Source organism: Falco biarmicus, chromosome 4, assembly GCF_023638135.1.
Source record: "Falco biarmicus isolate bFalBia1 chromosome 4, bFalBia1.pri, whole genome shotgun sequence".
Lineage (NCBI taxonomy): Eukaryota > Metazoa > Chordata > Aves > Falconiformes > Falconidae > Falco > Falco biarmicus.
This window is the reverse complement of record NC_079291.1, coordinates 25,857,777-25,883,580: the sequence shown is the minus strand read 5'-3', so window position 1 is coordinate 25,883,580 and position 25,804 is coordinate 25,857,777. Positions and strand designations below refer to the sequence as shown.

General features: G+C 39.2%; 1 protein-coding gene across 2 annotated transcripts in view; it reads left to right on the top strand.

Moving 5' to 3' along the window:
* The window catches only part of CNTNAP2 (contactin associated protein 2), a 1,159,974-nt gene that overhangs the window by 931,825 nt on the left and 202,345 nt on the right, over nt 1-25,804 (top strand). For both annotated transcript variants that reach the window (XM_056337119.1, XM_056337120.1), the window contains one exon: nt 446-602. In XM_056337119.1, the coding sequence (XP_056193094.1) occupies nt 446-602 (157 nt within the window). The remainder of the gene's footprint in view (nt 1-445; nt 603-25,804) is intronic.

The window sequence follows — 25,804 nt, the reverse complement described above, 5'->3', positions numbered from 1 at the left end:
TCCAATTCAAAGTTTTTATGAAAAAATAAAAGATAAAATGAATTAATCTTTATGTGCAGCATATGTGGTCAAATATTGAATAATCCATCTGATAGCCTGCTATATAAACTTGAAATTAATTGAAAATAATTATGGAACCTGCCCATGTATTTTCATTATATAAACTGAGAACAATTAAAAAGCTAAACAACAAGCATACAAGATAAAAAGATTAATTAATTTCAATCATTATGAATCATGTGAATACAGAAAAGATGTTTTGTTTACCTGGCAGAGTCCTTTGAATTTCTCAATAATAATGAAAGTGTGTGTTTGACAAAATTGTAGGACGGCTGTCCAGTTATGTGTTGTTAACATCTGCATATTAAACATCTGAGCTCAATTAATGCATTCTGGAGCCCTACCTCTCTGATGCATTGTAACCTTGCATTTTAATTTCTTGCAGAAGGGAATCCATATACCTGGTGGGTTGGAAAAGCCAATGAGAAGCACTACTACTGGGGCGGATCAGGACCCGGCATTCAAAAATGTGCCTGCGGCATCGAACGCAACTGTACAGATCCCAAGTACTACTGCAACTGTGACGCCGATTATAAGCAATGGTGAGTGGTTTGCAAGAAGGCAGGGTAAGAATGACCAGAATCTCGTAACTTTTACAGCACTGCCCTTACGTTGAATGTCTTCTGTTTGTGTATTTCCTTTCTTACCAAAGAACAAGGGCAAAAATAATTATGGTCCCTCCTGCAAAGTGTCTACCTATCTCTTCATTTCCATTTTGTCCATGGTATCTGTGACTGTCAAATATAAGGAGATTATTTACATTTTCAAGTTAACTGAGCTATAGAAAAGGATGCTAAACTTGCAAGTCCTTATAGAAAAGGGCAGCATGTTGACTGCCTGTGCAACTTTGCCTCTGTCATATTCAGTTACATTACAGTACAGTATTTAATTTTATCTCTGCAACTTCTTTTTTTTTTTTTTCCTTTCTCTTTCGGAGTACTATTGCTGCATTTACTTACAGAGTGAGAGAGAGAGAGTTGAAATCATTCATCTAGTGACTCCAACCCCCATTATACATATTCATGAGAAAAATGTGTTAAGAGCGAGGCTTAAAGTGTAATATGGAATGAGGCTCTGTATTTCAGAGGAAGGTATTGCACTTTGCATGAGACAATTAAATATTCATTGGCCTGTTGATTGAGAATACAAACCTATAGGCCTTTTGGGATGAGACAGGGAGAATTGGTCCTAGTTTCTTCCCTAATAAATAGTTATTAATTCATCCCAGGTGGAAAAATTTTAACAGAGGGACTGAGGAAGTCCTACCCCTTTTACGTCTGGGTAAGGGGCAGTGTGCTGCGAGGTAATTGATGTGGGTTTAAATCCCTTCAGGCAGAACAGAGAATTAAACTTGTGTTTCTGATATTGCCCATAAATACTCTGACAATGAAACTACTTCGTAAAGCTCATCATCATTTTGTGAGACACTCTCTGTGCTCTTAGAGCACTTCGTTTGTAAGCTTTAACTGTTTCTGTCTGTCACAACAGGCAGCATCATATTTCATATGGTATGCAATATTCGGTGACCAGTGGGGACCATACTTTTATGAACACTCTTCCCATTAATAGCAACCTGTTGGTAACTGAATCAATAGTGGCTCATAAACCAGTTTGTGATAATTGAGAAATTCATACATCTACTAATGAATATAGAGCTACAGAACTTTAATGATATGTCAGAGATTTTAAAAAAAAAAGAGTAGGGAGAATCACAGAGCCATAGAATCACAGCGTAGTTGAGTCTGGAAGGGACTTAGAACTCATCTAGTGCAAACCCCCTGCTGAAGCAGGGACACCTACAGACAGTTGCCCAGTGCTTTGTCTGGAGGGCTTCCGAATATCTCCAAGGATGGAGACTCTGCAGCTTCCCCAGGCAACCTGTGCCAGTGCTTGGTCACCCTCATAGTAAAGAAGTTTTCCCTGTTCAGAGAGAACCTCCTGTGTTTCAGTTGGTGTCCATTGCCTCTGGTCCTGCCACTGGGCACCACTGAAAAGAGCCTGGCTCTGTTATTTTTGCACCCTCCCAGCAGTTATTTATACACATTGATGAGACTGCCCCTTGAGCCTTCTCTTCTCCAGGCTGAACAGTCCCAGCTCTCTCAGCTTCACTTCACAGAGAGATGCTCCAGTCCCGTAATCGTCTTAGTGGCTCTTCATTAGACTCTCCAGTATGTCCACCCCTCTCTTGTACTGGGGAGCCCACAAGTGGACACTGCACGCCAGGTGTGGCCTCAGCAGTGCTGAGTAGAGGGGAAGGATCACCTCCCTCTGTCCACTGGCAATACTTTGCCTAAGGCAGCTCAGGATACCATTAGCCTTGTTGGCCGCAAGGGCACATTGCTGGCTCGTGTTCAACCTGGCAGCCACCAGGACCCCAAGGGCCTTTTCTGCCAAGTTGTGTCCCAGCTGGGCAGCCCCAGCACGCACTGACACATGGGGGGTTTCCTCACCAGGTGCAAGATTTCACACTTCTCCCTGTTGAACTTCATGATCTTTCTGTAAGCCCATCTATCCAGCTTGTCAGGGTCCCTTTGGATGGCAGCAAAACCCTCAGGCATAGCAGCCACTCCTCCCAGTCTCGTGTCATCTGCAAGAAGAAAGTATGGAAAATAAAAAATTTAGAGTAACAAAGGGAATCTTACAGGCCCTGCAAAAATGATAGATTGGGACATGAGAAATCAAACATTGCCACAGATATTGCCACCCTTAGCTTTGAAATTGTCATGCCAGTACGCTGTTAGCAATGGTATGGGGTGAACCATAGAATACTATAGAGGTAGAGAAGTCAGAGGAATCGGACGTGGTGCCAAACTTCAGAACTAGAATTATCTAGAGAGTGAAGGATATGAAGTCAGAAGACAATCACTCAAACATAGGCACTAGAGCAGTGTGGCAGGAGGGAGGTTTGGTTCTGTGTCAAAATGGTAACGATAAAAGGAAGGTTTTGTAATGATAATTACAATAATGGCAGAATTAGGAGCACTTATGTTTTTCATTGCTTGAGGCACTGGATGCGTATCCATGAATGATAGTCTTTACCATATGTTGACTGTTTTCTTTTACGCCAAGGGAAAAGCATGGGGGGAAATCGCATTGACTTTTGATCTCTTGTTGTGGCTTCTCTAAGAGTCAGAGATGATAATGTAATAAGTGGTGTTCACTCAGTGGTCTTTCTCTGTAATCTTTACACCCCCTATAAGCGCAGAGATTATATGGAATCTATTAATAAGCAGATTAATGTAATTATAAGATTTTAAAAAATCTAAAATAAAATTACTGCCTAAATAGATATACAACATTTTTCTCAGAACTTCAAACAAGAAGGGATTTATATGGTATTTCTCTGGATATGTATCTGATTTTTTCAGGAAAAATACTGTATATCACAGGACAATTTATGAAAAATAGTTATACAACAGTTTTAGTCTCTGGTGTGTGTAAATCACAAGAAGTGAAAGCCTCATTATAGTCTTTAAGAACACTTTGTTCAATATTCATTTTTGCAGTTTAGTTTTGGCAGAATCTAGCCCATTCCAAACCCATACCTTTTGGCATTTGGAATTATTTTGAGGAACCGTAGCTGAGAGTTTTCTGTAGCCAGGTTGATGGATGGATAAAAAGCAAGTGAGCTCCAGAGGTGAGGAGACCTCACTGGCTTCGGAGGTTCCCCCAAAGGTTCCCCCTTACTGGGGGCAGGATGTTAACCAGGGCCACCAACATGTCTGTGCTCCACTCTGGTGACAGCAAGACAGCTCCTGGTTTGGAGCACGGTATCTGCAGCAGCGCTTTTGGAGAGTTGCCATGAGTAGGTGGCTTCAGCCAGTGGCAGCAAGGGGAGCCTGAAGAGAACAGAGGCCACTATAGGAGGCTCGGAGAGGCATCCAGTCGGTGATGAGGCCTGCATCCTTCACATCCATTCAAACCTTGCTTTCGCGTGTACAACTTCACATATTCCAACTCTTGCATAAACTATAGTATGTCTTCTCATCCTTAGAGGTAAAAAAGTGTTAGCTTAGGAATATTGGGAGCATTACTGTAGTACATAGGGGAGCAGGATGCAAGGATCCCCAGGCAAGGACTAACTGAGAGAACCAGGACTAAAATCCAGGCATCATGACATGGACACTCATAAGCCTTTGTAACAGACTTATATGGCTATGCCAGCACAGTGTGGGAATTACTATTAGAGAGGGATCTTTGCAGCTTCTGATGAGCAGACGCATCTCAGCTCACAGACCAACAAAGCAGCTTGCCACAGCTGTCACTAGCTCATCAGCACAACTTATTTTCCAAGAACTTACAGTCCCCTAGAACAGAAGAGCTGTGTAAATGCCATACTAGGGCTGAGAGGCCAGGTGGGACTTCTGCAGTAACTGCACATCTTGGCCATAGCTGGGAGCACAGCATTTCATTGTGGTATGCCTGCAGGGATTTCCTGCTCCTGCCCAGACAATGTGGGAAAAGGTTTTGTCTGATTTTTTTCTTTGGTGGAGGGAGAGGCGCTGGCACAGGGGGCGGTGGGCAGTAGCTGGCAAGCTAGAACAACAGCTACACTAGAAAAGGTAGAGTAGAATGGGAAATGAAGTCTGCTAAGTGGAAATTGTGGGAAAGGTGAAGAAAAGAGATTCAGAGCAGAGATTCAGATTTTGAAGCACTCTTGAAAGAAGATTGGGGAGTCATTGAAGGGCGACTCAGGCCAAATCAGAATGATGTAGTGTAAGTAGAATATTGTATACAATTTTTATCATAGAAGATTGAAATAATTTAGAAATTAAGAAGGGAATTGCAGTTTGAGGAATGATCTAGAGCAAAGGCAGGAGAATGCTTCCCTGGAGAACTAGATTCTAACTGCCTCTGAAACCACATTCCTGTGTGATGCCTGCCAAGTTGCATAAGGTTTTTCTTCACAGAGCAGTCAGTTTGATCCTAATTTTCTGGATACCTAACTGGAAACCCAGAGGTCCAGTTTGTGGAAATACTAAACATTCAGAGCTGCCACCGGGGTAAGTGATCATTCTTTCTGAATGTATCTAATGCTGTCCTCCAAAGCACCACCAACAAAAAATGCCTGTAGGCATCTGCAATTGAGCACTAAAAATGTATGTCTGCTTTTAACTATAACATCTTTCAGCCTTAACATCCAATCTGTAGAAAGGAAGTGATGCCAGATACCCACCTCGTGGAGGTATTGCAAAGATAGGTAGATTTATGAAGCAATCATCTACTCTAGTAATGAGGATTATAGAAAAGCCAAAGAGAAAATGCAGTCTTTATAGAAAGTGTTGAAATACACATTAAATATAAAATAGGGTCCACATATTGAAGCATGAGAGTAGATTAGGACAGTGAGCTCTGTTTTACTAAATGAGTATTGTCTGCCTCCTGTATTGAATTATACTGGAGCCCTCTGGAAAAAATAATAATCAGCGACCAGTCAAGGACTGTATCATGATGATAGGTACAGGGGACAAATTAAAGATTTTTAAGTGGCTTGAAGTATTTGTCTTTCCTAAATTCTGTGTTTGATTTGATTTTATTTAACCAACTATATCAGTGATTTTGTACAGAACCAGCTGTTGTAATAATGGACTCAGTTACAAAGTAATTTTTCCCAGAGACTTGCTCACACTGTAGGCTTGATAAACCTGGATGGTTTTTCTGTTAATGCTTTTAAAAAGTTCACTGAGCAACTTTACACCTTGTCTGTCTGAGTAAAATAGAAAAAAAGCATTCTGCAAGTTGTAGAGCTATTTAGTGCATGCCTAAAGTGTCGGTTCAGGCTCAGATGGTAGAGAAGCCAAACAGTAGATACTGGCAGGGAATATGAGAGATGAAATTCAAATGTATGTGTATTTGCACACATCATCTAAAATATAACCTGATTTTTAAGAGAAGCCCCTGTTGCTGCTGCAATTTAAATATTAAGTAACCATTTTGTCATGATAAAGAAATAAAACCACGGGCAGGAAGAGCTTCACCAAGAGCAATATACCAAAATGAACCTTAGTCCCAAATTAACCATGATTTCTGTCCAAAATGAAATTAATTCAGAGGTAAGTGAATAAGATTATAAAGAAAAAGATTAGTTTTGCTTGGTAATAAAAATCGCTCATTAAAGGGTGTACAGCTGACATTCAAAGTCAAGTTGCCTCAGTCTTGAGAAAACAAACTCTACTGAGGCTGCTGTTATTAGTAGCAAGAAATTCTCTGGGTTACTGGTAAACAAAATCTTCTTCAAATGAGTAATTTTAGATAAAATGTAAGGTTTTGGGGGGGAAAAAAAAGAAAAAAAAAACCAAACAAATGGTTGCTGCTGTCTTTTGATTGTAAAGTCAGTTAACACTGAGATTGGCCCCGTAAGCCAAGGTTTTGTTAGCGGGAGGTGGGGAGGCTCAAAGTTTCTACAGTCTCCTTAATTTTTCTTATGTAGCAACTACAATATGTGAGAAGACATAATACAATCCTGTGCATGGATTTACTAGGAAAAGGTGACATAAGCAGCTTTTTTTCCTGATGTGGATGCACTTCAGGTTACAAAGTAGGGCAGAGATGTCACTGCTGACTATTGGTGTGTCTGCTAAACTTTCAACTACTTCGTGGCCCTAAAGATGATCAAAAGGGATTAAAGAGAATTTAAAGTAACAGTGGTTTGGACAAATGGACAAAACCAGCAATGAACACAGAAGGAGGGAGCCTCATTTTCTTGTTTATCCTCTGTCACAGTTTGGAAATTAAAGTTTCTTTCTCCAGAGCCTGCACAACTTCTTCATTTTTGTGAGGTGTTTGCCAGAATGCTCTTCAGGCTACATCACCCCTTCCCTTCATAATACTTCAGTGGGGATTTCAGAAGAAAGTTTCAGGTCCTGAGAAAAGCCGATTAAACAGGCTCAGCTTGACATGAGTTGAGTGACAGGAATATGGATGGGCATTGAAATGCTGGCCCCTGGCTGTGGCAATGACAGGTAGGTCATTTGCAGCCAGATTTAGCAGGATGTCAGAGGCTCCCAGAGCTATTGATAGATGTCAAGGCTTAAGTATAATATATACTAATTCCCATTGAAATTGCTGATGGTTCCGTTCCTGACTACCTGAGGCACTTTGGGAAATACATCTGGATTTTAACCTTGTGTGCTGCCAGTAACAGCTGCTGATGCCAAGACAGCTGGCCACTTACATGGCACTGGCTTCTCCTGTCCTTCATTAGAAGCTGCTAACAATGTCTTTGGATATTTTTTTACCATTACATTCTCATCTAGGCAGCAACTGGAGTTTCCATAGAGGTGTTATGTGATCAGAAGTGACTAGGTTACACATTCTCTGTAGGGAAAAAAAAACCCAAACAAAAAACCCCCACAAACCCCAAACCCAAAACAGATAAAACAAACAAACAAAACAAAACCCCCAAAACCAACACAACAAAACAACAAAAAAAACCCTGAGAATTTAGCATTGACTTTACTTGATTACATTTGGATTAAATTTACTTACTATTTGTAGTGTTATGTAGATGTATCCTAAAGAAATAAAAGGGATCAAATATGAATACCTAAAAGACTAAAAGAACTGGAAGGACTATAGAAATTGCAATAAAAACATGCATGACTATAAACATCCAAGATACATACATATATATATATATATGTATGTCTGGAAAATTTCCAGTTTAACCAGACTGACTGACTGCACAAAAACCCCCCAAGTGTTTATATGGTGTAGCCACATGTTTAAGCAGTACCTGGCAAACCAGAAATTTTTGCTAAAATACAGAGGCCTGTGTTTAACAGTAAAACATACTGGTTTGTTTTACATGAAACTAGAAAAGAAAAAAAAAGAATAGAGAAAAATCTAGTAGGACTCATGATGTCCCGCTGTTTTGTATGGCATCTGAAAAAGACGATGAGCCTCAATTTCTTAGAAATTGAGGAAATTTTGTGGAATTAGGCCACACCACTTTGAAAAGTGTAATTCAGCATCTTCAGAGCTTAAAGGCCATCTTGGAAATAACAAAGTGGAAAACACAATTAGTAATTGTTTTTTATGTTATAACTTTGTGCAGTAATTACATCTGTCTACTGTATAAAAGTTGAAATATCAAAACTTATTTTTTAGTTATGCTTAATAAACCAGCTTTGTGGGGGAAGGCAGGCAAGTTTAGCTGACAACTTGCATTACTTCATGTGGTTGTTTTTCTTGTACTCTTACAAATGCAGGCAGTCTTTTGCAGGTTTTTAGGGTTACCTTTCACAGTTCCTCTGTACATTGACATTGGCACCTAGCATTCAGCTAATGCCAATCAATCAAAAGTTAGCTAGTTCTAGCGCTGTGACAGTACGTAATGGCACAGAATGAAAATCTGTGTGAAGAGGAACACTAAAGACAGAAAGCCAGGCATTCAGACCTTGGAAAATGTTGGATTTAATACAGCTGGTTGTACTTTTTTTCTGAATGACTGATAGATTTGAGCTGAAACTTTCAGCAGCAGAAAAGCAAATAGCCAGAAGCCAGGAAGTTCATTCCTACTAGTTATAGTTTGGCCATTAAAACTAGTCTAGTAGGGAAAAGGGTCCAGTGAGTGGGTATTAAATAGGCTGCTGCCTGTTCTGCATTTCCCAGCTGTGCTCATCAGCTGTAACTGGTGTGCAATATTGAAACAGAGTTTGCATGCCAAAAAAATGTTGAATCTTCCCGTTAAGTTAATTCTGTCCTCTTTTTTTTATAACCTGCTCTATATTTTGTTTTATAGAAACTATATACACCTTGTGTTTGTCCATTATGCACTCCTCTGTTCTGCTTCTCCCACGGGAGGAGGCTGAATGTTTTTGTTACTGAGAACAACAGATTAAGAGTTTGGGAGATGGAAATGATAAAACAGAGAGATGAGCTCCAGCCAGCACTTGGCCATGCTACAGACGTGCTAGGTAGCACCTTCCAAATTTGCCTTTTCTGGTGCCTCAGTACTACCATAGGACTCTAGGGCTGTATTAGATAAGGTTGTCTACTAACACAAAAGGGCTAGTTTTTTCCTCAGTGTTCACACTATTATAAATATGTATATAAGACTAATGTGAGTGATTTAAAAGTTAATTTGAGGGCAAGTGAAGGGCATAGCATCTTTTGCACAATAAGTGTTCAGGCTACTGCATTTATGTAGCCTTTGGAGGACAGTACTTGCTGCCCTGGAGCTCTCCCTAATGTTTGGATTGCATTGCTAATGCATAGCCCACAGCTGACAGCTCTCCTCCAGCAGCTGGGCAAACCCAGGATCTCCCAGATTGCTGCTGCTCCTTTCGAGATGTTCCATGCAAGCTCTGACAACTGGCTACATCTGTGTAGCTCATGGGACCTGACAGATCTGCAGCCTGAACTACTAACACAGGTTGAGGGCACTAAGAGTTTGGGGAATCCTGAAACTTGCAATCATTACTGCTATTTTCTCTCTTGCTTCTGTACTATTCACCTTTGGGACTGGATTGTGGCTTTGTTTATAAGACGCTGATGCCACTTGATGTTTAGCTGTCATCCCACTCGTTGACATTAAAGAAAGCACTTCCTTTAGTGCTTGTGGTTCAGGGCAGTGACCAAACAGCTGAGGAGCTGAGTCTTAGATTTCTCCAAAACTGAAAACACAAGAAAATGTGGACATTGCTTTTTGACATGAAATAAGTGGTAGCCTGCCTTATCTTTATTAAAATGACACCTTCTTACTTGGTGTTATATATTCAGTCCCATGCGCTTATTTTGCAGTTGCTATGATTTTTCATCCTGCAAGCAATACAAAAACCCGCACAGCTGAGGGTGAGGAAATGGGAATCTGTACTTCTTCATGCATCATGAACAGTGTCTTTTACCTTGCTGCATATGTAAAAATGGTTGAATTCTAGCAACCTGCTAAAGATGAAGATGATTTCCATTTGACTTCAGGTTCATTCATCTTTCAGTGCTAGCAGGAATGATTGAGCTCAGAGGGGACAGTGCTGACAAGATGTTATCCTTGTTTATTAATATCATCTGTAAAAAACTGTGAAACAAAATGTGAGTGTTCATCCTGCTGCCTACCTCACTTCTGTTGCCATTCAGGCTTCCCTGTGTTTACCTGACCTCAATTCCAGCCAGTCACAAGCAGCTGGTCTCATCCAGATCTCTGTAAGTTACAGAATCACCCAACAACAGTGCTGGAAAAATCAGAATTAGGTATCTGAAGTTATTACTGTCTGGGATATTCCTGCTATTGTTGGAAACACCCTGGTATTTCTGGAGTATTCTAAGAAATATCTGAGAGACTAATGAATTAGAACAGGAAAATGTGGATATATGGGTTTTTTTTCCTATGATGCAGAGGATTTAAAATATAATTCCCAGCATATGTGTATTCTTTATGTTATTAAACGTCATGATTAGTGTGAGTGACAAATGAAGGGACTGGGAACAACAATGTCTGCTATGTCTTGTCTAGAAACACACAGAATTTTTAGTCTGAATGAAAAACGTATGGTCTTAACTTTAAAGTAAATGACCTTACTGTCACAGCTTGTCAGGTAAGGGCAGTGTACTGTGCACTGCAGAACTTTCAGCTGCCAATTATTTTCTCCTCCTCCTTTTATTTGTGTGCTAACTTAAAAAGTAATGACTCAGCCCTCAGTACAATGCCATGAAGATGAAATCACCCCAGTGCTGACCAGCCCAATGTATTTCACTCTGTACCTAACACGGCTTAGCTCTTGAAGAGAGTGCTTTGCTTTTCTTCCTAAATTATAGGACTCTCCTGAATTATGGTTTTTTTTCTGAATCAGTGCAGTCCTATGTAGAAGACATCTGACATCTGTGACAACATGTGTTAAAGGGTAGATGAAGACTGCGGTGCATGCTTGGCTGTTACTAGTATTAGCAATCATATTTTAGCTGAAACAATCACAAAGGAGTCCATCAAGCTGAAGGTATTAAGCCTCCACTGTAAACAAAAGATGTATCTGGTTTTGCTATGTGATCTTGGGTGTATCAGGATATATGTATATATATATATATGTATAAGGGGGAGAGAGGAAGTAATCGGGGCGGGGTGGAGGGAGTGGGGGGGGGTGGCGGGGAAGAGTGACCCCAGAAGCCCTTAAAGTACATTTTTTCTATCAGTTCCCAGGCTTGATGGGGATATTTTCTTTAGAGCCACTGATTGAAATACCGTGTCAGTTCATTCCACATTTAGAGGAAGAATTGTTCTTTGTCCTTTTCTCATTTTGCCCAGCGGATTCTTAGAACTTCAAAAGACCTGATAAAGAAAAAGGATGGGGCGGGGGGTGGGGGGTTGGGGGTGGGGGGGGAAGGCAAGTCACCTGCAATATTGCTGTTTGCCTGGGAACTATTGTTCTATGCACAGTGCATTATTTTACTTTCAAGAGGAAGGTTGCCTGCACTGTCTATGATAAACACTCAGAGCAATCCAGTAACCTCTCATAAAGCTGCAAACTGAGCAATAAACTCAACGGTTGTAGCACCAAGAGAAAAGGAAGAAACTGCTTTTGCTTTTCGTTTGTTTTTGTTTGTTTTGGTTTGGTTTGGTTTTTTCTGTAGACTTGTAAAAGAAGTTTAAATTCTATAAATTGTTTTAATGTCATGGACTGGGTGAGGTTTTATCTTACTTACCATTCATGTCTCCCTCCTGTTTTGTTTTGGGGTTTGTGTGTGTGTGTGTTCCACAATCAGGGAAAGCCCCAAGCTTTCCAAATTATTGCTTACCTGTAATTAATCATGGCTAGACATTTTGTCCCAGCCACAGCCTCCCCCCAATTCTCCAGCTATTTTTCTTTCTTCTGCCTCCTGTTCATGTGCAGAATTCTATAGTGATGAAAATTAATAAAGGTAGGAAAATAGGATCCTTGGAGATCCCTCAAAGTTTATAACAGCTGTCTGAGTATGCAATGGAGACTTTGTAAATCAGATCCAAGATAATTTGTTGCATTTTTACACAGTGTTGTTTCCAGCAGTCTTTAAATTGGCGTTAAAATGCTACATGGCTTCTTTACATTAAAAGTGTGTCTGTATGAATAAACTTGCTGATGGGATTCAGATGGCTTTTTTTCCTATTTTGCTGATGAAGAAGAAATGTTGTACTGGGGAGACATCGTTCTATCTAAACCAGTATCTCCCTGTTGGCACAAAGAGCAAATTAGTTACAGAGATGATGAAAAAAATCTGAAGGCATTAAGAGTTACTGCACATCCCTAACCCAGGCTTCAGATTTTCATTTCCTATTGCATTGATAGGAAATGGGTAAGGAATAACTTTTAAACTCAATATAGCTAATATAACTTGAATAACAAGCTGCCCAAGCTGAATATCAAAGTGTCCAGTTGCAGAGCCTGCAGGGGTTAGGCTTCATAATTCTGGGGTCTTCCAGTTATTTTGTACTATTATTTGTTAAATGACAACCAGCTGTTGCTGGCTTACATTCCTGAAATTTGTGGACTTGACTTAGGTGAATATGCAACAGTCTTATGATTGGCTATGAAGTCCTTGTAAAATTACAGGTCGAAGATCATCTTTATTTTGAGACAAGGCAGAGAGTACTTTGATTCCAAGTATGTTTTATTTGTTGATACATTTTTACTTATCAGAGGATGTAAAAAAATGATGGACAAAAAAACCCCAAAAAACCCAAAAAACACCAAAAAACCCTTCAGTAAATAGGAAGAAGAATGGCATCTGGAAAAACTTACTCCTCTGGCAGCTGGCTTTGTTTCCTAGACAAATTCAACAGTTTTCTGGTGAATTATGAGTTGGTTCACTTTCTGCCTGGAAGCAGTCTGAACAAGCTGCAGGTTTTTTTGTAAAACTCAGGGTCTGTTTCTTCCCTGGTTCTGTGTCAGTTGTGCTCTTGCCATCTCCAAAACATGATGAAACATGTGTTATATGGAATCAAAATTTAGCCAAAACACAATTTTGTTCTTGCTTTCATTGTCAGAGTAGTAGTTCAGCTCCAGCTGCTAAATAAGTTGCGTGTTTTTTGGATGTGTGTGCCATTCTTGCATTTTATTGCTGATGATTTTTATGCTGATTCGGTCTTTTAACAGAAATTTTTGTATGGAGCACTTATTTGTAGGTGGTAAGCATGACAATGCGTGAATGAAATAGTTCCAGTTTGTAGGGGAAAATGGATACACTGATCATTGTATCTCTAGTTATATCATTTGTTCAGTTGGACAATTAAGAAAATCATGTATTTGTTTTTTTAGCCTATCAGTTCAACCTCGGTGCAGAAACATGTATGGTAACATCTAGACAAAGACTGCTATGATCTGCATTTTATAAAAGACCTTATGTGCAGTTGTTTTAGTGGAGATTTGTTATCTGACCTTCATATAAAGGGAATTTATGTTATTCTTGGAAGAATGATCCAAAGTTTTTCATGCTCGGTGTGCAGAATTATGGGAAGTCAAAAACAGTTGACAACAAAAGATTCTGTCTTATGCTCCCTCACAAGACTAGGTTTACTGAAAAATAAAAAAAAGTTGAGTAACTGGCCTGTTGTAGTCGGAATCCAATAATAAGAGAAGAAAGCCAACAAATCTATGAAAAGGGAGTTTAAACTATACAGACACAATTGTTAATTTGAAGCATCTTTGTAAATTCTCCTATGAAGATAATTTTTTAACAATGGTATCATCATCTCCATTTTATAATGGAGAACAAAGGAAACTAGAAAAATTGAGAACATACAGTATGATTTGATTAGGGGATAGGTGAAAAGTGGAAGAGCTGAAAAGGGAAAAATGTGGGGCTTGTGAGAATGTGGGAGAGCACGAGCAAGACATTGGGGATTATCCTGTGTGGGAATTCGGTCACAGGGCGATGGGTCTTTGGCAGAAACCCATCCTAAAATGGCTGTTAAAATTGGCATTAGTTTGACAGTTTCTGTGTTTCATCACATCATATTATGTACATGTACTGTGAAAAAGCAGACAAACTTAGTCAGACAATTTGGTATCGTAGTCATTTAGAGGCAGTACTGACTTTCCTTGTGGTCATGAAAGACCAAATATAATAATAGGTCATTGATCCTCTCTGGGATCTTGGGCTGTATGGCATTAAAAGAAAATAATTAATAATTGTCAATATAAGTAATGCAACTACCATATGCTTGCCTCAGAGGAGAAAGTTGTACTAACAACACCTCATAAAATAGATCTTTGTTATAAAAATAATTAATTAAGAATAATGCTTCATAGCAAAGTCTCAGGACTGATTCAGAAAACTTTCAGGTTTCATCCACTATCATCCCAATTTCAGAGGAAGGCAAACAATTTTGTACAGAAACTTGTTCTCTGGTTGTATTTTTGAATATTTGTAATTTCTGATTATTTTCTAGAGAAATATATTAAAATTATTTTTCATTACTTACCTTAAAACAAGCTATGTTAGTGGCTTCAGCCAAAGAGGTATCAGCAGTATATTCTGGTTTTTATGGGTCTCTCCTCCTAAAACAACAAAGATCCCAACATCAGCTCTAAATCTTTTAAAAATTAGCAGCTGGTTTAAATGAAGATCTTACTGTCTGTTTCAACCACAAATATGTTGCATCTTGATAAAAACATTTGTTAAGCACTCTGTAAAACACTAGCTACCTGTGAACAGGAGTACTTGGGCAAGTCACTTCTAGTTGGGAATACCAAAGGTAAGTTCTAGATCTGCAAAAGGAACTAGAAACTACTGGCGAGTAACGCTGCCTTTATCGCTGTGTCAGGTTTTCCACTGTGGCCGGTCAGTACGGTAGCATGAGAGTCGTCCTTCTGGAGGACTCGGAGGAGGTCTCCTTTGACTAGTTGCAGACGTGTGCAGAAGTTACAGATGTGGCAATGCCACTTTATCTCACTGGTCCACTTTTGTCATGGTAGGAAGAAGGTAGTATTGCCAAATTGAGAGGGGCTTGTTTTGCCAGGTAGAAGTACAACAGAAAACTCCCCGAGTAGTTTAAATCAAATACATATTTGGACTTTCTGTAATGGACCTTACTAAACACTGAGCTGGAAATATTTAGATTAAAAATCTGTATTTCAAATTTATCTGTAATAATATACAATATAAAACATGAAACTGATTCCATTTCTCATCATTGGCAATAGAAATGCATCGTTAGTATAGGGAATAGCGGATGCCTTTCCCCACGACTGAGCACTTTGTGGAGAGGCAGGCTCCAGGTCTGAAGATTGTGAGGGAGATTTTATTTATGCACTGCTGCGTGCTATTACCTCATTAGAAAAGGGATGGCCACTCAAACTGCAAAGAATGAAAACCGACACTGCATCATGATTTTGTGTTTCTTGGGGAACTGCATCAAGTTTTTTTTAGTCTGTGATGTCAAATACACCTTCTCCATCAATCCGGACACTTCACGTAGCTTTAGGGGTTAAGGCATCTTTGTCATCTTTGCACATAAATATCTTCATTTTTTTATTGCTAAAAAGACCTCAAAGATCTGCTTTGACAGTAAGGCCTGTCATCTTCACAAAATACAAATTATTTTTTGGTAGGCACTTAACTGGGGACCAGCACTTATTTGTACTTACTAGGTATTTGTAAGTATAGCAGAATAGATAATGATTCAGAAGCGTTGTCTCATTGTCTGCTTTCATTCAAGATTTCCTGGAAAACAAGGTGGCTAACCGTATCTCAAGGGTTCTCAACACAGAAAGAAGATGTAAATAATGCACAGTAGAACTGCTAGAATGCATACTGACTTTTATTTTAATTACAACTCCCTAGAATTCTCAAGGAAATGCAAGTTTCATGGGGGTGCTACATAATCTAATCTTCTATTTTGTTAAATCTTTTTTGTCAGTCAAAGAAGTGAACAAAAAACAGAGATGGGGGAATTGACTCAATGCAAGTCTTGTCTCAGCATAAATTGTATGATGAAAACTGGAAGCTGCCCCTGTAAACAAAATGGGGAAGTATTTTGAAATAGTATTAAACGTATGTTTTCTTCCTCTGTCAGAAACTAAAGCAAAATAAAGAAAAATCTTATTTTAATCATATCAGGGGTATTTTTTTTAAACATTCAGACACTGGACCATGTCTTGCTTACTCCTGTTATTGATCTGGAATGACTATTGTCCCTGAATTGAAGAAACATAAAACTGTTATTTCTGGTAACATTAATTTTTTAGGGTTTTTTACAAGTTTCTGTAATGATTACTGAAGCTTCAGCTAAGCAGTTTTTCAGCTGTTCCAGAGTTCAACAAATTAGTTGACCTTTTATAGCTGCCCATACTTAACTTTCTTAACTTTCTTAAGAACCTTCTAGCGATGTACTTCCAATATTTATAGAACCTACCTCCTCATGATTCTTATATGATTTCTGTTTCTGCTTCTGATATATTAATGCTTGCAAATCACTTACAATCTTCTATAAATCCTTATAAGCTCAGTATAAATTATACTGATACAGCTGACAAGTGTATCTGCAAACCTTCAGATTCTGTTGTGTGTATTGTCAGCGAGTCCTCTATAATCTTAAAACAGGTTATTATTATTAATAATAATAATTTTCTTCTGAAGCCCTTAGAAAACATTTTGAACACCTTAGAAAACAATTAGCTCACACCTTTCTGTTTCTGAACTTCCCTTCTTTAAAGATACATGAACATAGTTTCCTCACTGACTCGATTTCTGCTTATTTTGTGCCTTTAAGATCTTCCTTCAAGCAGTGTAATACCTTGCTCAGAAGGAACTGGGTTAATTTCACTCAGTATTGTTGTTCCACACACATGGGGCCACTTTTTGTCATTTGGTAAAGAAAAAACAAGAAGGGAAGTTCACATGCAGTAGAATGCTGTTAACATACCTACATAGTGCATACAAGTATAGCACAGACCTGTTAATTGGTATAGGATCAGCTTAAAACAGATAGGGGAAAAAAGCACTGCTTTACACAGCCAGTGTAAATACTGAGTGAAATTAACCCAGTTCCTTCTGAGCAAGGTATTACACTGCGTGAAGGAAGATCTTAAAGGCACAAAATAAGCAGAAATCGAGTCAGTGAGGAAACTATGTTCATGTATCTTTAAAGAAGGTAAGTTCAGAAACAGAAAGGTGTGAGCTAATTGTTTTCTAAGGTGTTCAAAATGTTTTCTAAGGGCTTCAGAAGAAAATTATTATTATTAATAATAATAATCTGTTTTAAGATTATAGAGGACTCGCTGACAATACACACAACAGAATCTGAAGGTTTGCAGATACACTTGTCAGCTGTATCAGTATAATTTACTTGTCACAGGTAGTGACAGGTGAGTGTGGGACAGAAGTGGCCACACTCACATGCCTGGCCTGAGTAGCATCTCTTATTGCCGCTGTCCACAATGGGACGGTGGAGCAGGTGGACTCTTGTTCCAGTCCTACAGGTCATTTCTTCTAGTCTTATATCCTTCAGAAGGCTTTTGGCAAGGCATATTTATTCAGCCATGGTTTTTGCCTGTGGAGCCAGGCTGCTTTTCAGGGTGGAACTACAATCTTTACACAGTGTTATGTGCCATGAAATAGTTGGGGTTAGCAGCAGCTTATTTGTCTCTGCATTGTCTTCCATCTCCCATGTGCTAAAGTGCAGCATTATCATTTTCTCTAAAAATACATTGAGGTAACGTGAGTGAGAAGAAATATTTATGCTAGCAGACATTTATGAACACAAAAAGTAGTGTCCTGTGAATCAAATATTTACAAATATATTAAACCTGGAAACCAGGTTTTCTAGTCATCAAGAATGAAGTACTAGAATAGCTTTTAGATAAGAGTATTGGGGGAGAACAGACAAAATCTTCCCCGTTTGGGATGTTGTTGTGGTTTAACCCCAGTAGGCTGCTAAGCCCCACACAGCTGCTTGCTCACACCCCCTCACTGGGACAGAAGAGAGATGTGGAAAAGTGCAAAAACTTGTGGGTTGAGATAAAGACAGTTTAATGGGTAAAGCAAAAGCTGCATGCAGAAGCAAAGCAAAACAAGGAATTTATTTGCTTCTTCCCATGGGCAAAGCAAGTGCTCAGCCATCCCCAGGAAAGCAGGGCTGTGTCACATGTAATGGCTGCTCGGGAAGGCAAACGCCATCACTCCGAACATCCCCCCCTTCCTTCTTCTTCCCCACATTGCTGAGTAGGATGTCATGTGGTGCGGGATATCCCTTTGGTCAGTTGGGGTGTCCCCCTCCCAACGGCTTGTGCACCCCAGCCTACTTGCTGGTGGGGTGAGGGGAGAACGCTCACCTGAAAATGCCTTGACGCTGTGTAAGCACTGCTCAGCAGTAACTGAAACATCCCTGGGTTATCAATTCTGGCTTGGTCACAAGTCAAAAACATAGCACCATAGGAGCTACTGTGAAGAAAATAACCTCCCTCCCAGGTAAAACCAGTGCAGATGTGATCAAAACCTGCAGAAGATTAGGTGCTGCAGCTGCTTGCAAGAGCAGTGAGCTGTCCCCAGTGACTGCAGCCTTGCCCGCATTGCCTGTGTAGTCTACCTGTGTAGTTACAGGTAGAAGCGATAGACATCTTGGCATCCCTGCATCCTTTAGGCAACTTTTATCTCATAGATCTGTTTTAAGGCAAGAAGCATCTGCAGCAAACTACATTTAAGCCATCAGAAAGGAAAACATGCATCAACATTTGGCAAATTAACATACTTATTCCATTAAAACGCAGCACAACATTGTCAAGGGTCTCAGTGCATCAGCTGCAAATACCTAAAGTATTACATTTTAATTTCTGTCTTCACCAAATGCTGATGAAAATGCCACAGCCTGAGAGATCAGAGAAGCACAACCCAGTTGCTTCAGTGTCAGCTTCCCCATAAGCACTACCCAGGACTGCTCGCAGTCCTGAAAAGCACCGTTCTTATGGGTAAGGGGTGCAGGTATTCGGACTTCTCACTCACTTCATCATCCTCCTCCTTTGACCATGACCTTATTGTCACAGGTTGTTAGAAACCCATGGCCCAGAACCTTTTCAGTCCACATCATCAGGGCTGTGACAGCACATGCAGTAAAAAGTCTTGGGGGAGGGCTCGTCGGGTATTGTACCAGGAAAAGACAGGCTCAGCTGAGAGGGAATTGCATTAGGAAATAAATGGTGAGTTCTGCTAAGTTTGCTTCGGTGTTTTGTGAAGGAAAAAGTGGTGATGTGTAAGGAGAGTTGAGCTCAAAGGCTAACAAGAAGAATAATGGAAATCCATCAGACCAATAAAGTGGAGTGATCTGGCTAATGAATAGGTCACTAATCCTGTATAAGTGTGGTCAACAAAATGCTAAACAAATACTTGACATTCCACAGTCAGTGCAGCAAACCAGATTTTTCTAAACAAGGGCACCTCCATTTGGCCTAGTGTTTAGCAAGAAGTACAGCATGCCATACCTTCCCTGTAGCTCAGGTCCTAATCTCAGCCACTCATAATGCTGTGAGTAAATTCAGTGAGAGAATCTCTAGCTACAGCCCCGCAGTTGTACACATTGCAGGAATACCATTTTTTTAAAACTTCCTTGTTTAGTGTCTTTTCTCCTTTCCCCTGTTATTGCAATACATGTCTGTGGATATACATGCATGTAGACAAGAGTTAAGGGTATTATAAAAACTTGAAAAGACTATAAAGAAGTCAACCTGTGGATAAAGTTGCTTATCATTGCAAAACAAGGTGATCAGTCCTTTTAGCAAAAGCACTAAAAAAGTAACCTAACTGAGATGAAATCAATTCTGAGAGACATTTGTGCATGTTTATAAGCAGGGGGAAAGTGACAAGTATCCATGGTTTGCTTGTGCTTTATAGCCAAGTGTTTGCATAATGGAAAAAGACATCTGTTAATTACCTCTGTGCTGCACCATTGCTTTAAATGTGCTTGAATATCTTGGAGCATTCAGTTTTAGGTAATTATTTCTGATGAATGGGGGTACATTTAAAACATTTTGTAGCGGGATATTTAATTCTTCTTCTAACTAGAGCGCTTTCATGATAATAGGCCCCACTCCCCTTCCTCAGTAGATGTAGCAATATCATGCATTGTGTTTATAGCACAATTTGTAGATAATCCTCTAAGATTTTTTGTTGTATTTTGTTTAGATTTTTTTAACAATGGCCCTTACAAATTTCTTCTTCCATTTGGCTTTGGTATGCATGATGTTTGAAATAGCTGTTTGCTCTTCACCTCACCAGTTCCAGGATAATTTAAGGCATCTACCTTTCATAGTTTAAACCAAACAGATGATGACATCAAAAAACTATGAAACTGATGACTTCACTGTACTGAGAGATGTTTTTAAGCAATTAGGAAAATTGCTTAAATGCAGAATTTGTTTTCAGACCAGTTTTACTAATAATTTTACAGTTAGAAACATTTTTTCTATTTATTAAGTAAGCCAAAAGAAAAAAAAAAATTTGCATGGTCTCCAATTCCAACTATAAACAGCAGTAGGTTAAGAAATCGTTATGCTGAGTAAGGAGCTACAGATGGACAAACTGTGCAGTACATAATATAGACTAAAAAAACTGGTCATCTGTCCTACTGGGGTAAGTGCCCCCTTGAGAGAAGCATCACTGTTGTGGGTTTGTCTTCTTCCACATACTTCCAAGAAAGTCAAATGGGAAGCAATCTTCTGGGGCTGAGACTGGAGACGAAATTCAAGTATGATGTCATAGTTACCTCTAAGGACCATAAGCAAGCTGAGGTCTTCCGAGGGCAGATAATTAGCAGGTCGTGTATAACACCATAAAAAACCCCAGTATTTCAAGAATAAGAACTGATTATAGATACAGAAAGTAAGATGTAGTTGTTACTATTAAAAGTTGAGGTCAGTCAGAATAGAAAGATCTTACTGAAAAATAAGCTCAAATACCTAAGTTTTCTTAAAAATCAGTGCAGACGTGATTGGGGCCTTTACAGAAAGGAAATAAATAGCTGAATAGAAACTTTGCTTGGCATTTTACTCTTAATAATATATGACATTACTTCTTTTCCCATCTTCTGTCTCTATTGGCTACTTAGTTTATTATTTAGAAGAAGGATGCTGGTATGCTCTTTTTCCACATGGTATCTAGCAAGTAACATAATTTGTCTGTGTCTTCCAAAATGTCACCTGTGATATGGAAGTAGGATAAGTGTAATTTCTTACATGGAGGAGAATCCAACGTACTTGAATACCACATTTTTCACGTAAGTCAGCTTTATTCTTATTAACAAATTCTGTTTTACAGAAGCCCAAAAGTAAGGCTGAAAGGGCTCAGATATCATTTACATTAAGAATAAACAAGCCCAAATGAAGCAATAGGTTGGCATAAAAAAACAAAGGGGAGGATAAGCATCAAAAATGCTAGCAGGAGATACAAATTTGGAAGACCGAAACAACCTACTTACAGATGCATAGAATCATAGAATCATTTAAGTTAGAAAAGACCTTTAGGGTCATCGAGTCCAACCATTAACCCAGCACTGCCAAATCCACCGCTAAACCATGTCCCTAAGTGCCACATCTACGTGACTTTTAAATACGTCCAGCGATGGTGACTCAGCCACCTCCCTGGGCAGCCTGTTCCAGTGCTTGGGCACCCTTTCAGTGAAGCAGTGTTTCCTAATGTCCAATCTAAACCTCCCCTGGTGCAGCTTAAGGCTGTTTCCTCTCATCCTATTGCTTGTTACCTGGGAGAAAAGACTGACCCCACTGCCTACAGCCCCTGTCAGGCAGCTGTAGAGAGTGAGAAGGTCCCCCCTGAGCCTCCTCTTCTCCAGGGTAAACACCCCCAGTTGCCTCAGCTGCTCCTTATCAGACTTGTGCTCCAGCCCCTCCACCAGCTTTGCTGCTCTTCTGTGGGCATACTTATCATGTGTATCAGGGAGATTTTGTAAGGTTACCTAATCAAGCACTCTGTTCCAAGGTGTGAACAACCTAGATTTTTTTCCCCAAATATTTGTTGTCACAGCTATACAAGCAACTGAAGAGGTAAACTGAATCACAGCACCTTTATGTTCCCCATGGTGCTTTTGTGCCAAGCGTAGGTTTGTTTCATTGCTGTGTGAGGTATATGCATAGATGTGATGGATATAAGGATGAATGCTACAGGAAGTGCTGGTGAGAGGGTAGGATCAATGGTAGATGTTTATACAATTGGGTTTCACTGAAATTTTCTAGGTGCAGTAAGTCCCATACTTCATTAAGTTTTCTGGACCTCATTCAACACTAAGTTATGCACTTTAGTACCTTATTGAACTCAATAGGCATATAGGGGCTGAAGTCAGCATTAAATATAGCCATCTGTTATTTTGTCATGCCATACTCAATTATTTTTATTTAGCTCTTTCAGTCATGTGAAATAAAACTGTCAAAGTTGTCAAGAACTCCAAGAAATGAAGCCTCTGTGCTGCAGCTCTGAGATTTTTAATATTTCCTCCAATACAGATCCTTGTGCCTTAAAAATCCAGCCAGAAGCACATTTGGTCTGATAGTTTGATAGGGTATGATCCAAAGGCTTGTGGAGAGTTAGCAGAACAGATAAATGCAAATAATTCATCATTTATCTGCATAGATCTTGCAGTAGTATATTCAATAACACAGATATTAAAACCCACACATCTCATTAGGCAACAGCTTTTAGTGTACACACAGTCAAATGTCACCATTACTATAGTGCATTCAGATGTACAAAAATGCAATTAAATGTAATTAAAAATGCTTGGGATTTTAAATTAGAGAATTTTTGAAACAGGTGGTAGTATGCAGTACAGTCCTTCATGATTTTCTTCCCTCAGAGCTAAGGTAGCCTACTATTTAATGGGAAGCTTCAGCATGTGTGAATGGATCATGGAAACAGGTTTCTCTTGGTCAAAGTGATTAGGAAGAAAGATATATAACTTCCTGGGGCATGCTGAATAGTTGAATGGAATGTTTAATTTATTGTCCATTTGATTACACCTGTTGAGAACAGGTTTTTTTAGGTTTCTGTTGTAAAACAAAGCATTTAAAAGTTTCTGAGGATGACTAGAAAACTTTTTTGGTTTTATCAACTATTATTTTTCAAAAGATATTTTTAATTTTGAAATATTTTGAGATAAAAGAATCCTACTGTTTTGAAAATGCCAAGTGACATTTTTTACTGACTTTAAACAAAGTTTTTTTGAGCAAGCTATTTGCCCTTTCCAGTGTCAATTTTTCTTGGAAATCCTTGTACCATCCCATTTCAGCTCTAGGTCCACACAAGTGTTTTCTTATTTTGGCCTCAGCTGCATCCCAGGTACTCGTGCCTCCATAGTTACCCAAGGTGGAAGGGATATCCCAATAGGAGATTCAGTATTTCTCCCAAAGGAAATGCCACACACTTCCCTCTCCTACTTAAAAAAAATTCAAACTGGAACTGAAAATTGTCAGATGCAAGGATCAAGAGGTGGTGGAGATCAGTTACAGCATGGTAGGGTTACTAGATTCCATTCTTAAAAGATCTTTGTATGGAGGTAAAAAAAAAACAAAACAGTCGGGTCAGAGGAGTTGCTGGACCCAAAATGAAGAGGAGCCCCACATTTCTTTTTTTTCTGGGAAGGAACACTGAAGAAATGAAGTTCATAAGAGGAGCTGCTCTGCTTGAAGGAGAGACCTTCCGTCTGCACTGTTTTGTTGGAAGGAGAACACGAGCAAATACTCAGAGAAGGCAGATTTTCCCCTGAAATCGATCCATATTGTTCAAAAGAAAGCAGAGCCCAGTCTGCTATCTCCATTATTCACCTTTTGCTGTAGTTATTAAATTTCTCACAAACTCCTGCTTGAGAGGAAAGTTGAGAAGCCCTTTCAGGCAAGAGCACTGTAGAGCCAGTCTAAACCACCCCTGTCTACTTCCCAATGGATTTTTGAAATGAGGCATTTCTCCCCAGTTTCTCAACGTATCTTGCTTCATCTCTCTAGCACACATGGAATCAGAAAGTGCCATGATAGCATTGATGCGTCTTCTGGACTTCAGGGTTCCTTCTGAGTTGCCAGAGATTTCTGTCTCTCATCTCTTGCCAAGTGGAGAAAAGGGAAGAAGTGGAGCAGGCTTCCAACTTCTTCACTCAGAAGGTCTCACCAAACTGCTTGGTGGTACAATTTCAGCATCAGGCATCTTAAATTGTTCAGTGTAATCCCACATGCCTGGTCCTACTGGAAAGTGTTTTTTACACACTGTCTTTGGAAGACGTGTGGTGGTTTAAGTTTTTTGTAAACAAAAGTAAATAATCAAGATGTTACTAACTTTTTTTGAAAAATACGCTTTTTATTAGCAAGTCTTGGAATTATATACTGTATACCTTATGAAGTATTCATTTTCAAATCACAATTAAATCATACAATCCTCATAAGGGTGTTTGTAATAATTCAAATTAACCTGTGTTTAATTAAAACGATTGGTGTTATGGGATTATAAAATTTGAGAGGTGTCCAAAGGAGCAAATTTCCTAATGTAATTCTATTTTTTTTTTCATCTTAAAGGTCAGGAAAGGGATAGACTGTGTAAAGTGAAAAAGGAGATCTAAGCCTCAATCCCAGGAAAAAAGCGTGAATTAAACATGTCTTTGCATGGCTATTTTAAACTGGTATACTCTTCAAAGAAGGTTTGAAGTTCCTGAAAGTAACTTAAGTGACTTCTGCTAAATGCAAATTCCAGCGTTTCTTTTGTAGGGTTCATTGTCATTGAGGGTATTGTAAATGTGTTGATCATTCTTCTGGTGGAACTATTTGTGAATATGATGCTGTGTATTAAATTAATCTAATCTCGTCCATCTTTCATAATTTCTGAACAAGGATTACTTATGTCTGCTGTACCATCAGTTTCATGTCTTTGATGTATGTTAGCTTTACTAATGGAAGTCAAAGGATGGACTTGCTTATGTGAGTAATTTGGTGCTGGGTAAGTGGTCTTTCATCATATAGTTTAGATTTTCAGGAAGTGAGCGCACTCAAAAAACCCAAATCAAAACAAAAAAACCCAAACACACACACACACACACAAAAAAAAACAAAAACCAAAAAAAACCAAACCAAAACCAGAAAAAACAAAACCCCAAACCAGACTGCTTCCCTGTTTTACTTCTGCATTTTCTACGGAAACAGACCTCTTGCAAACCCTTGTTAGCACATAGCTGATAGTTGTATCTGCACATAAGCTTTGCTTACCCAACCAAAACACCTGATACATCATAATGAAGTGCATGTTGCTCAAGGTTGGTGGCACTTTATTGTTTTGGTTTTTTTACCAGTGTGCTAGAGAAGAAGCTTCACTGCCTTAAGATTAGTCTTAATTGTAAGAGTTCAGACTTCTCCTTTTGCTGTTAGGAATATGAGAACATACTTCATAGGACCTCAGCCCTTCCAATGGCAGCGTGGAAAAAAACTTGAATTGAGTTATGACTCTGTCAGTTTATATGATCCTGTATAATAATGAGAAATTTTCTGTAATACCCCTTGGCAGACAAATCAAGGGTAAGTCATTAGCTCCAGCTTAATGTATAAGGGTAACTGAGGTGACAACACCTGTGGGAAAGGGACGAGATCTGTAAGAAACCCTGAGAACAGCAAACTGAAGTGTAAATATGTTTTTAGCCTAGAGTTTGTTGGCAGTTTACAATTCCTAAGAAGGACAGAGCCCTGGGAACAGGCTGAACCTAGAAGTATGGCTTTTTTGCTACATAGTATGTACGTAAAAAAGTTAACTAAATTTTACAAAGCCTTTCAAAAGTTTGCTACTTCTGCTTTAATCCTAGTTT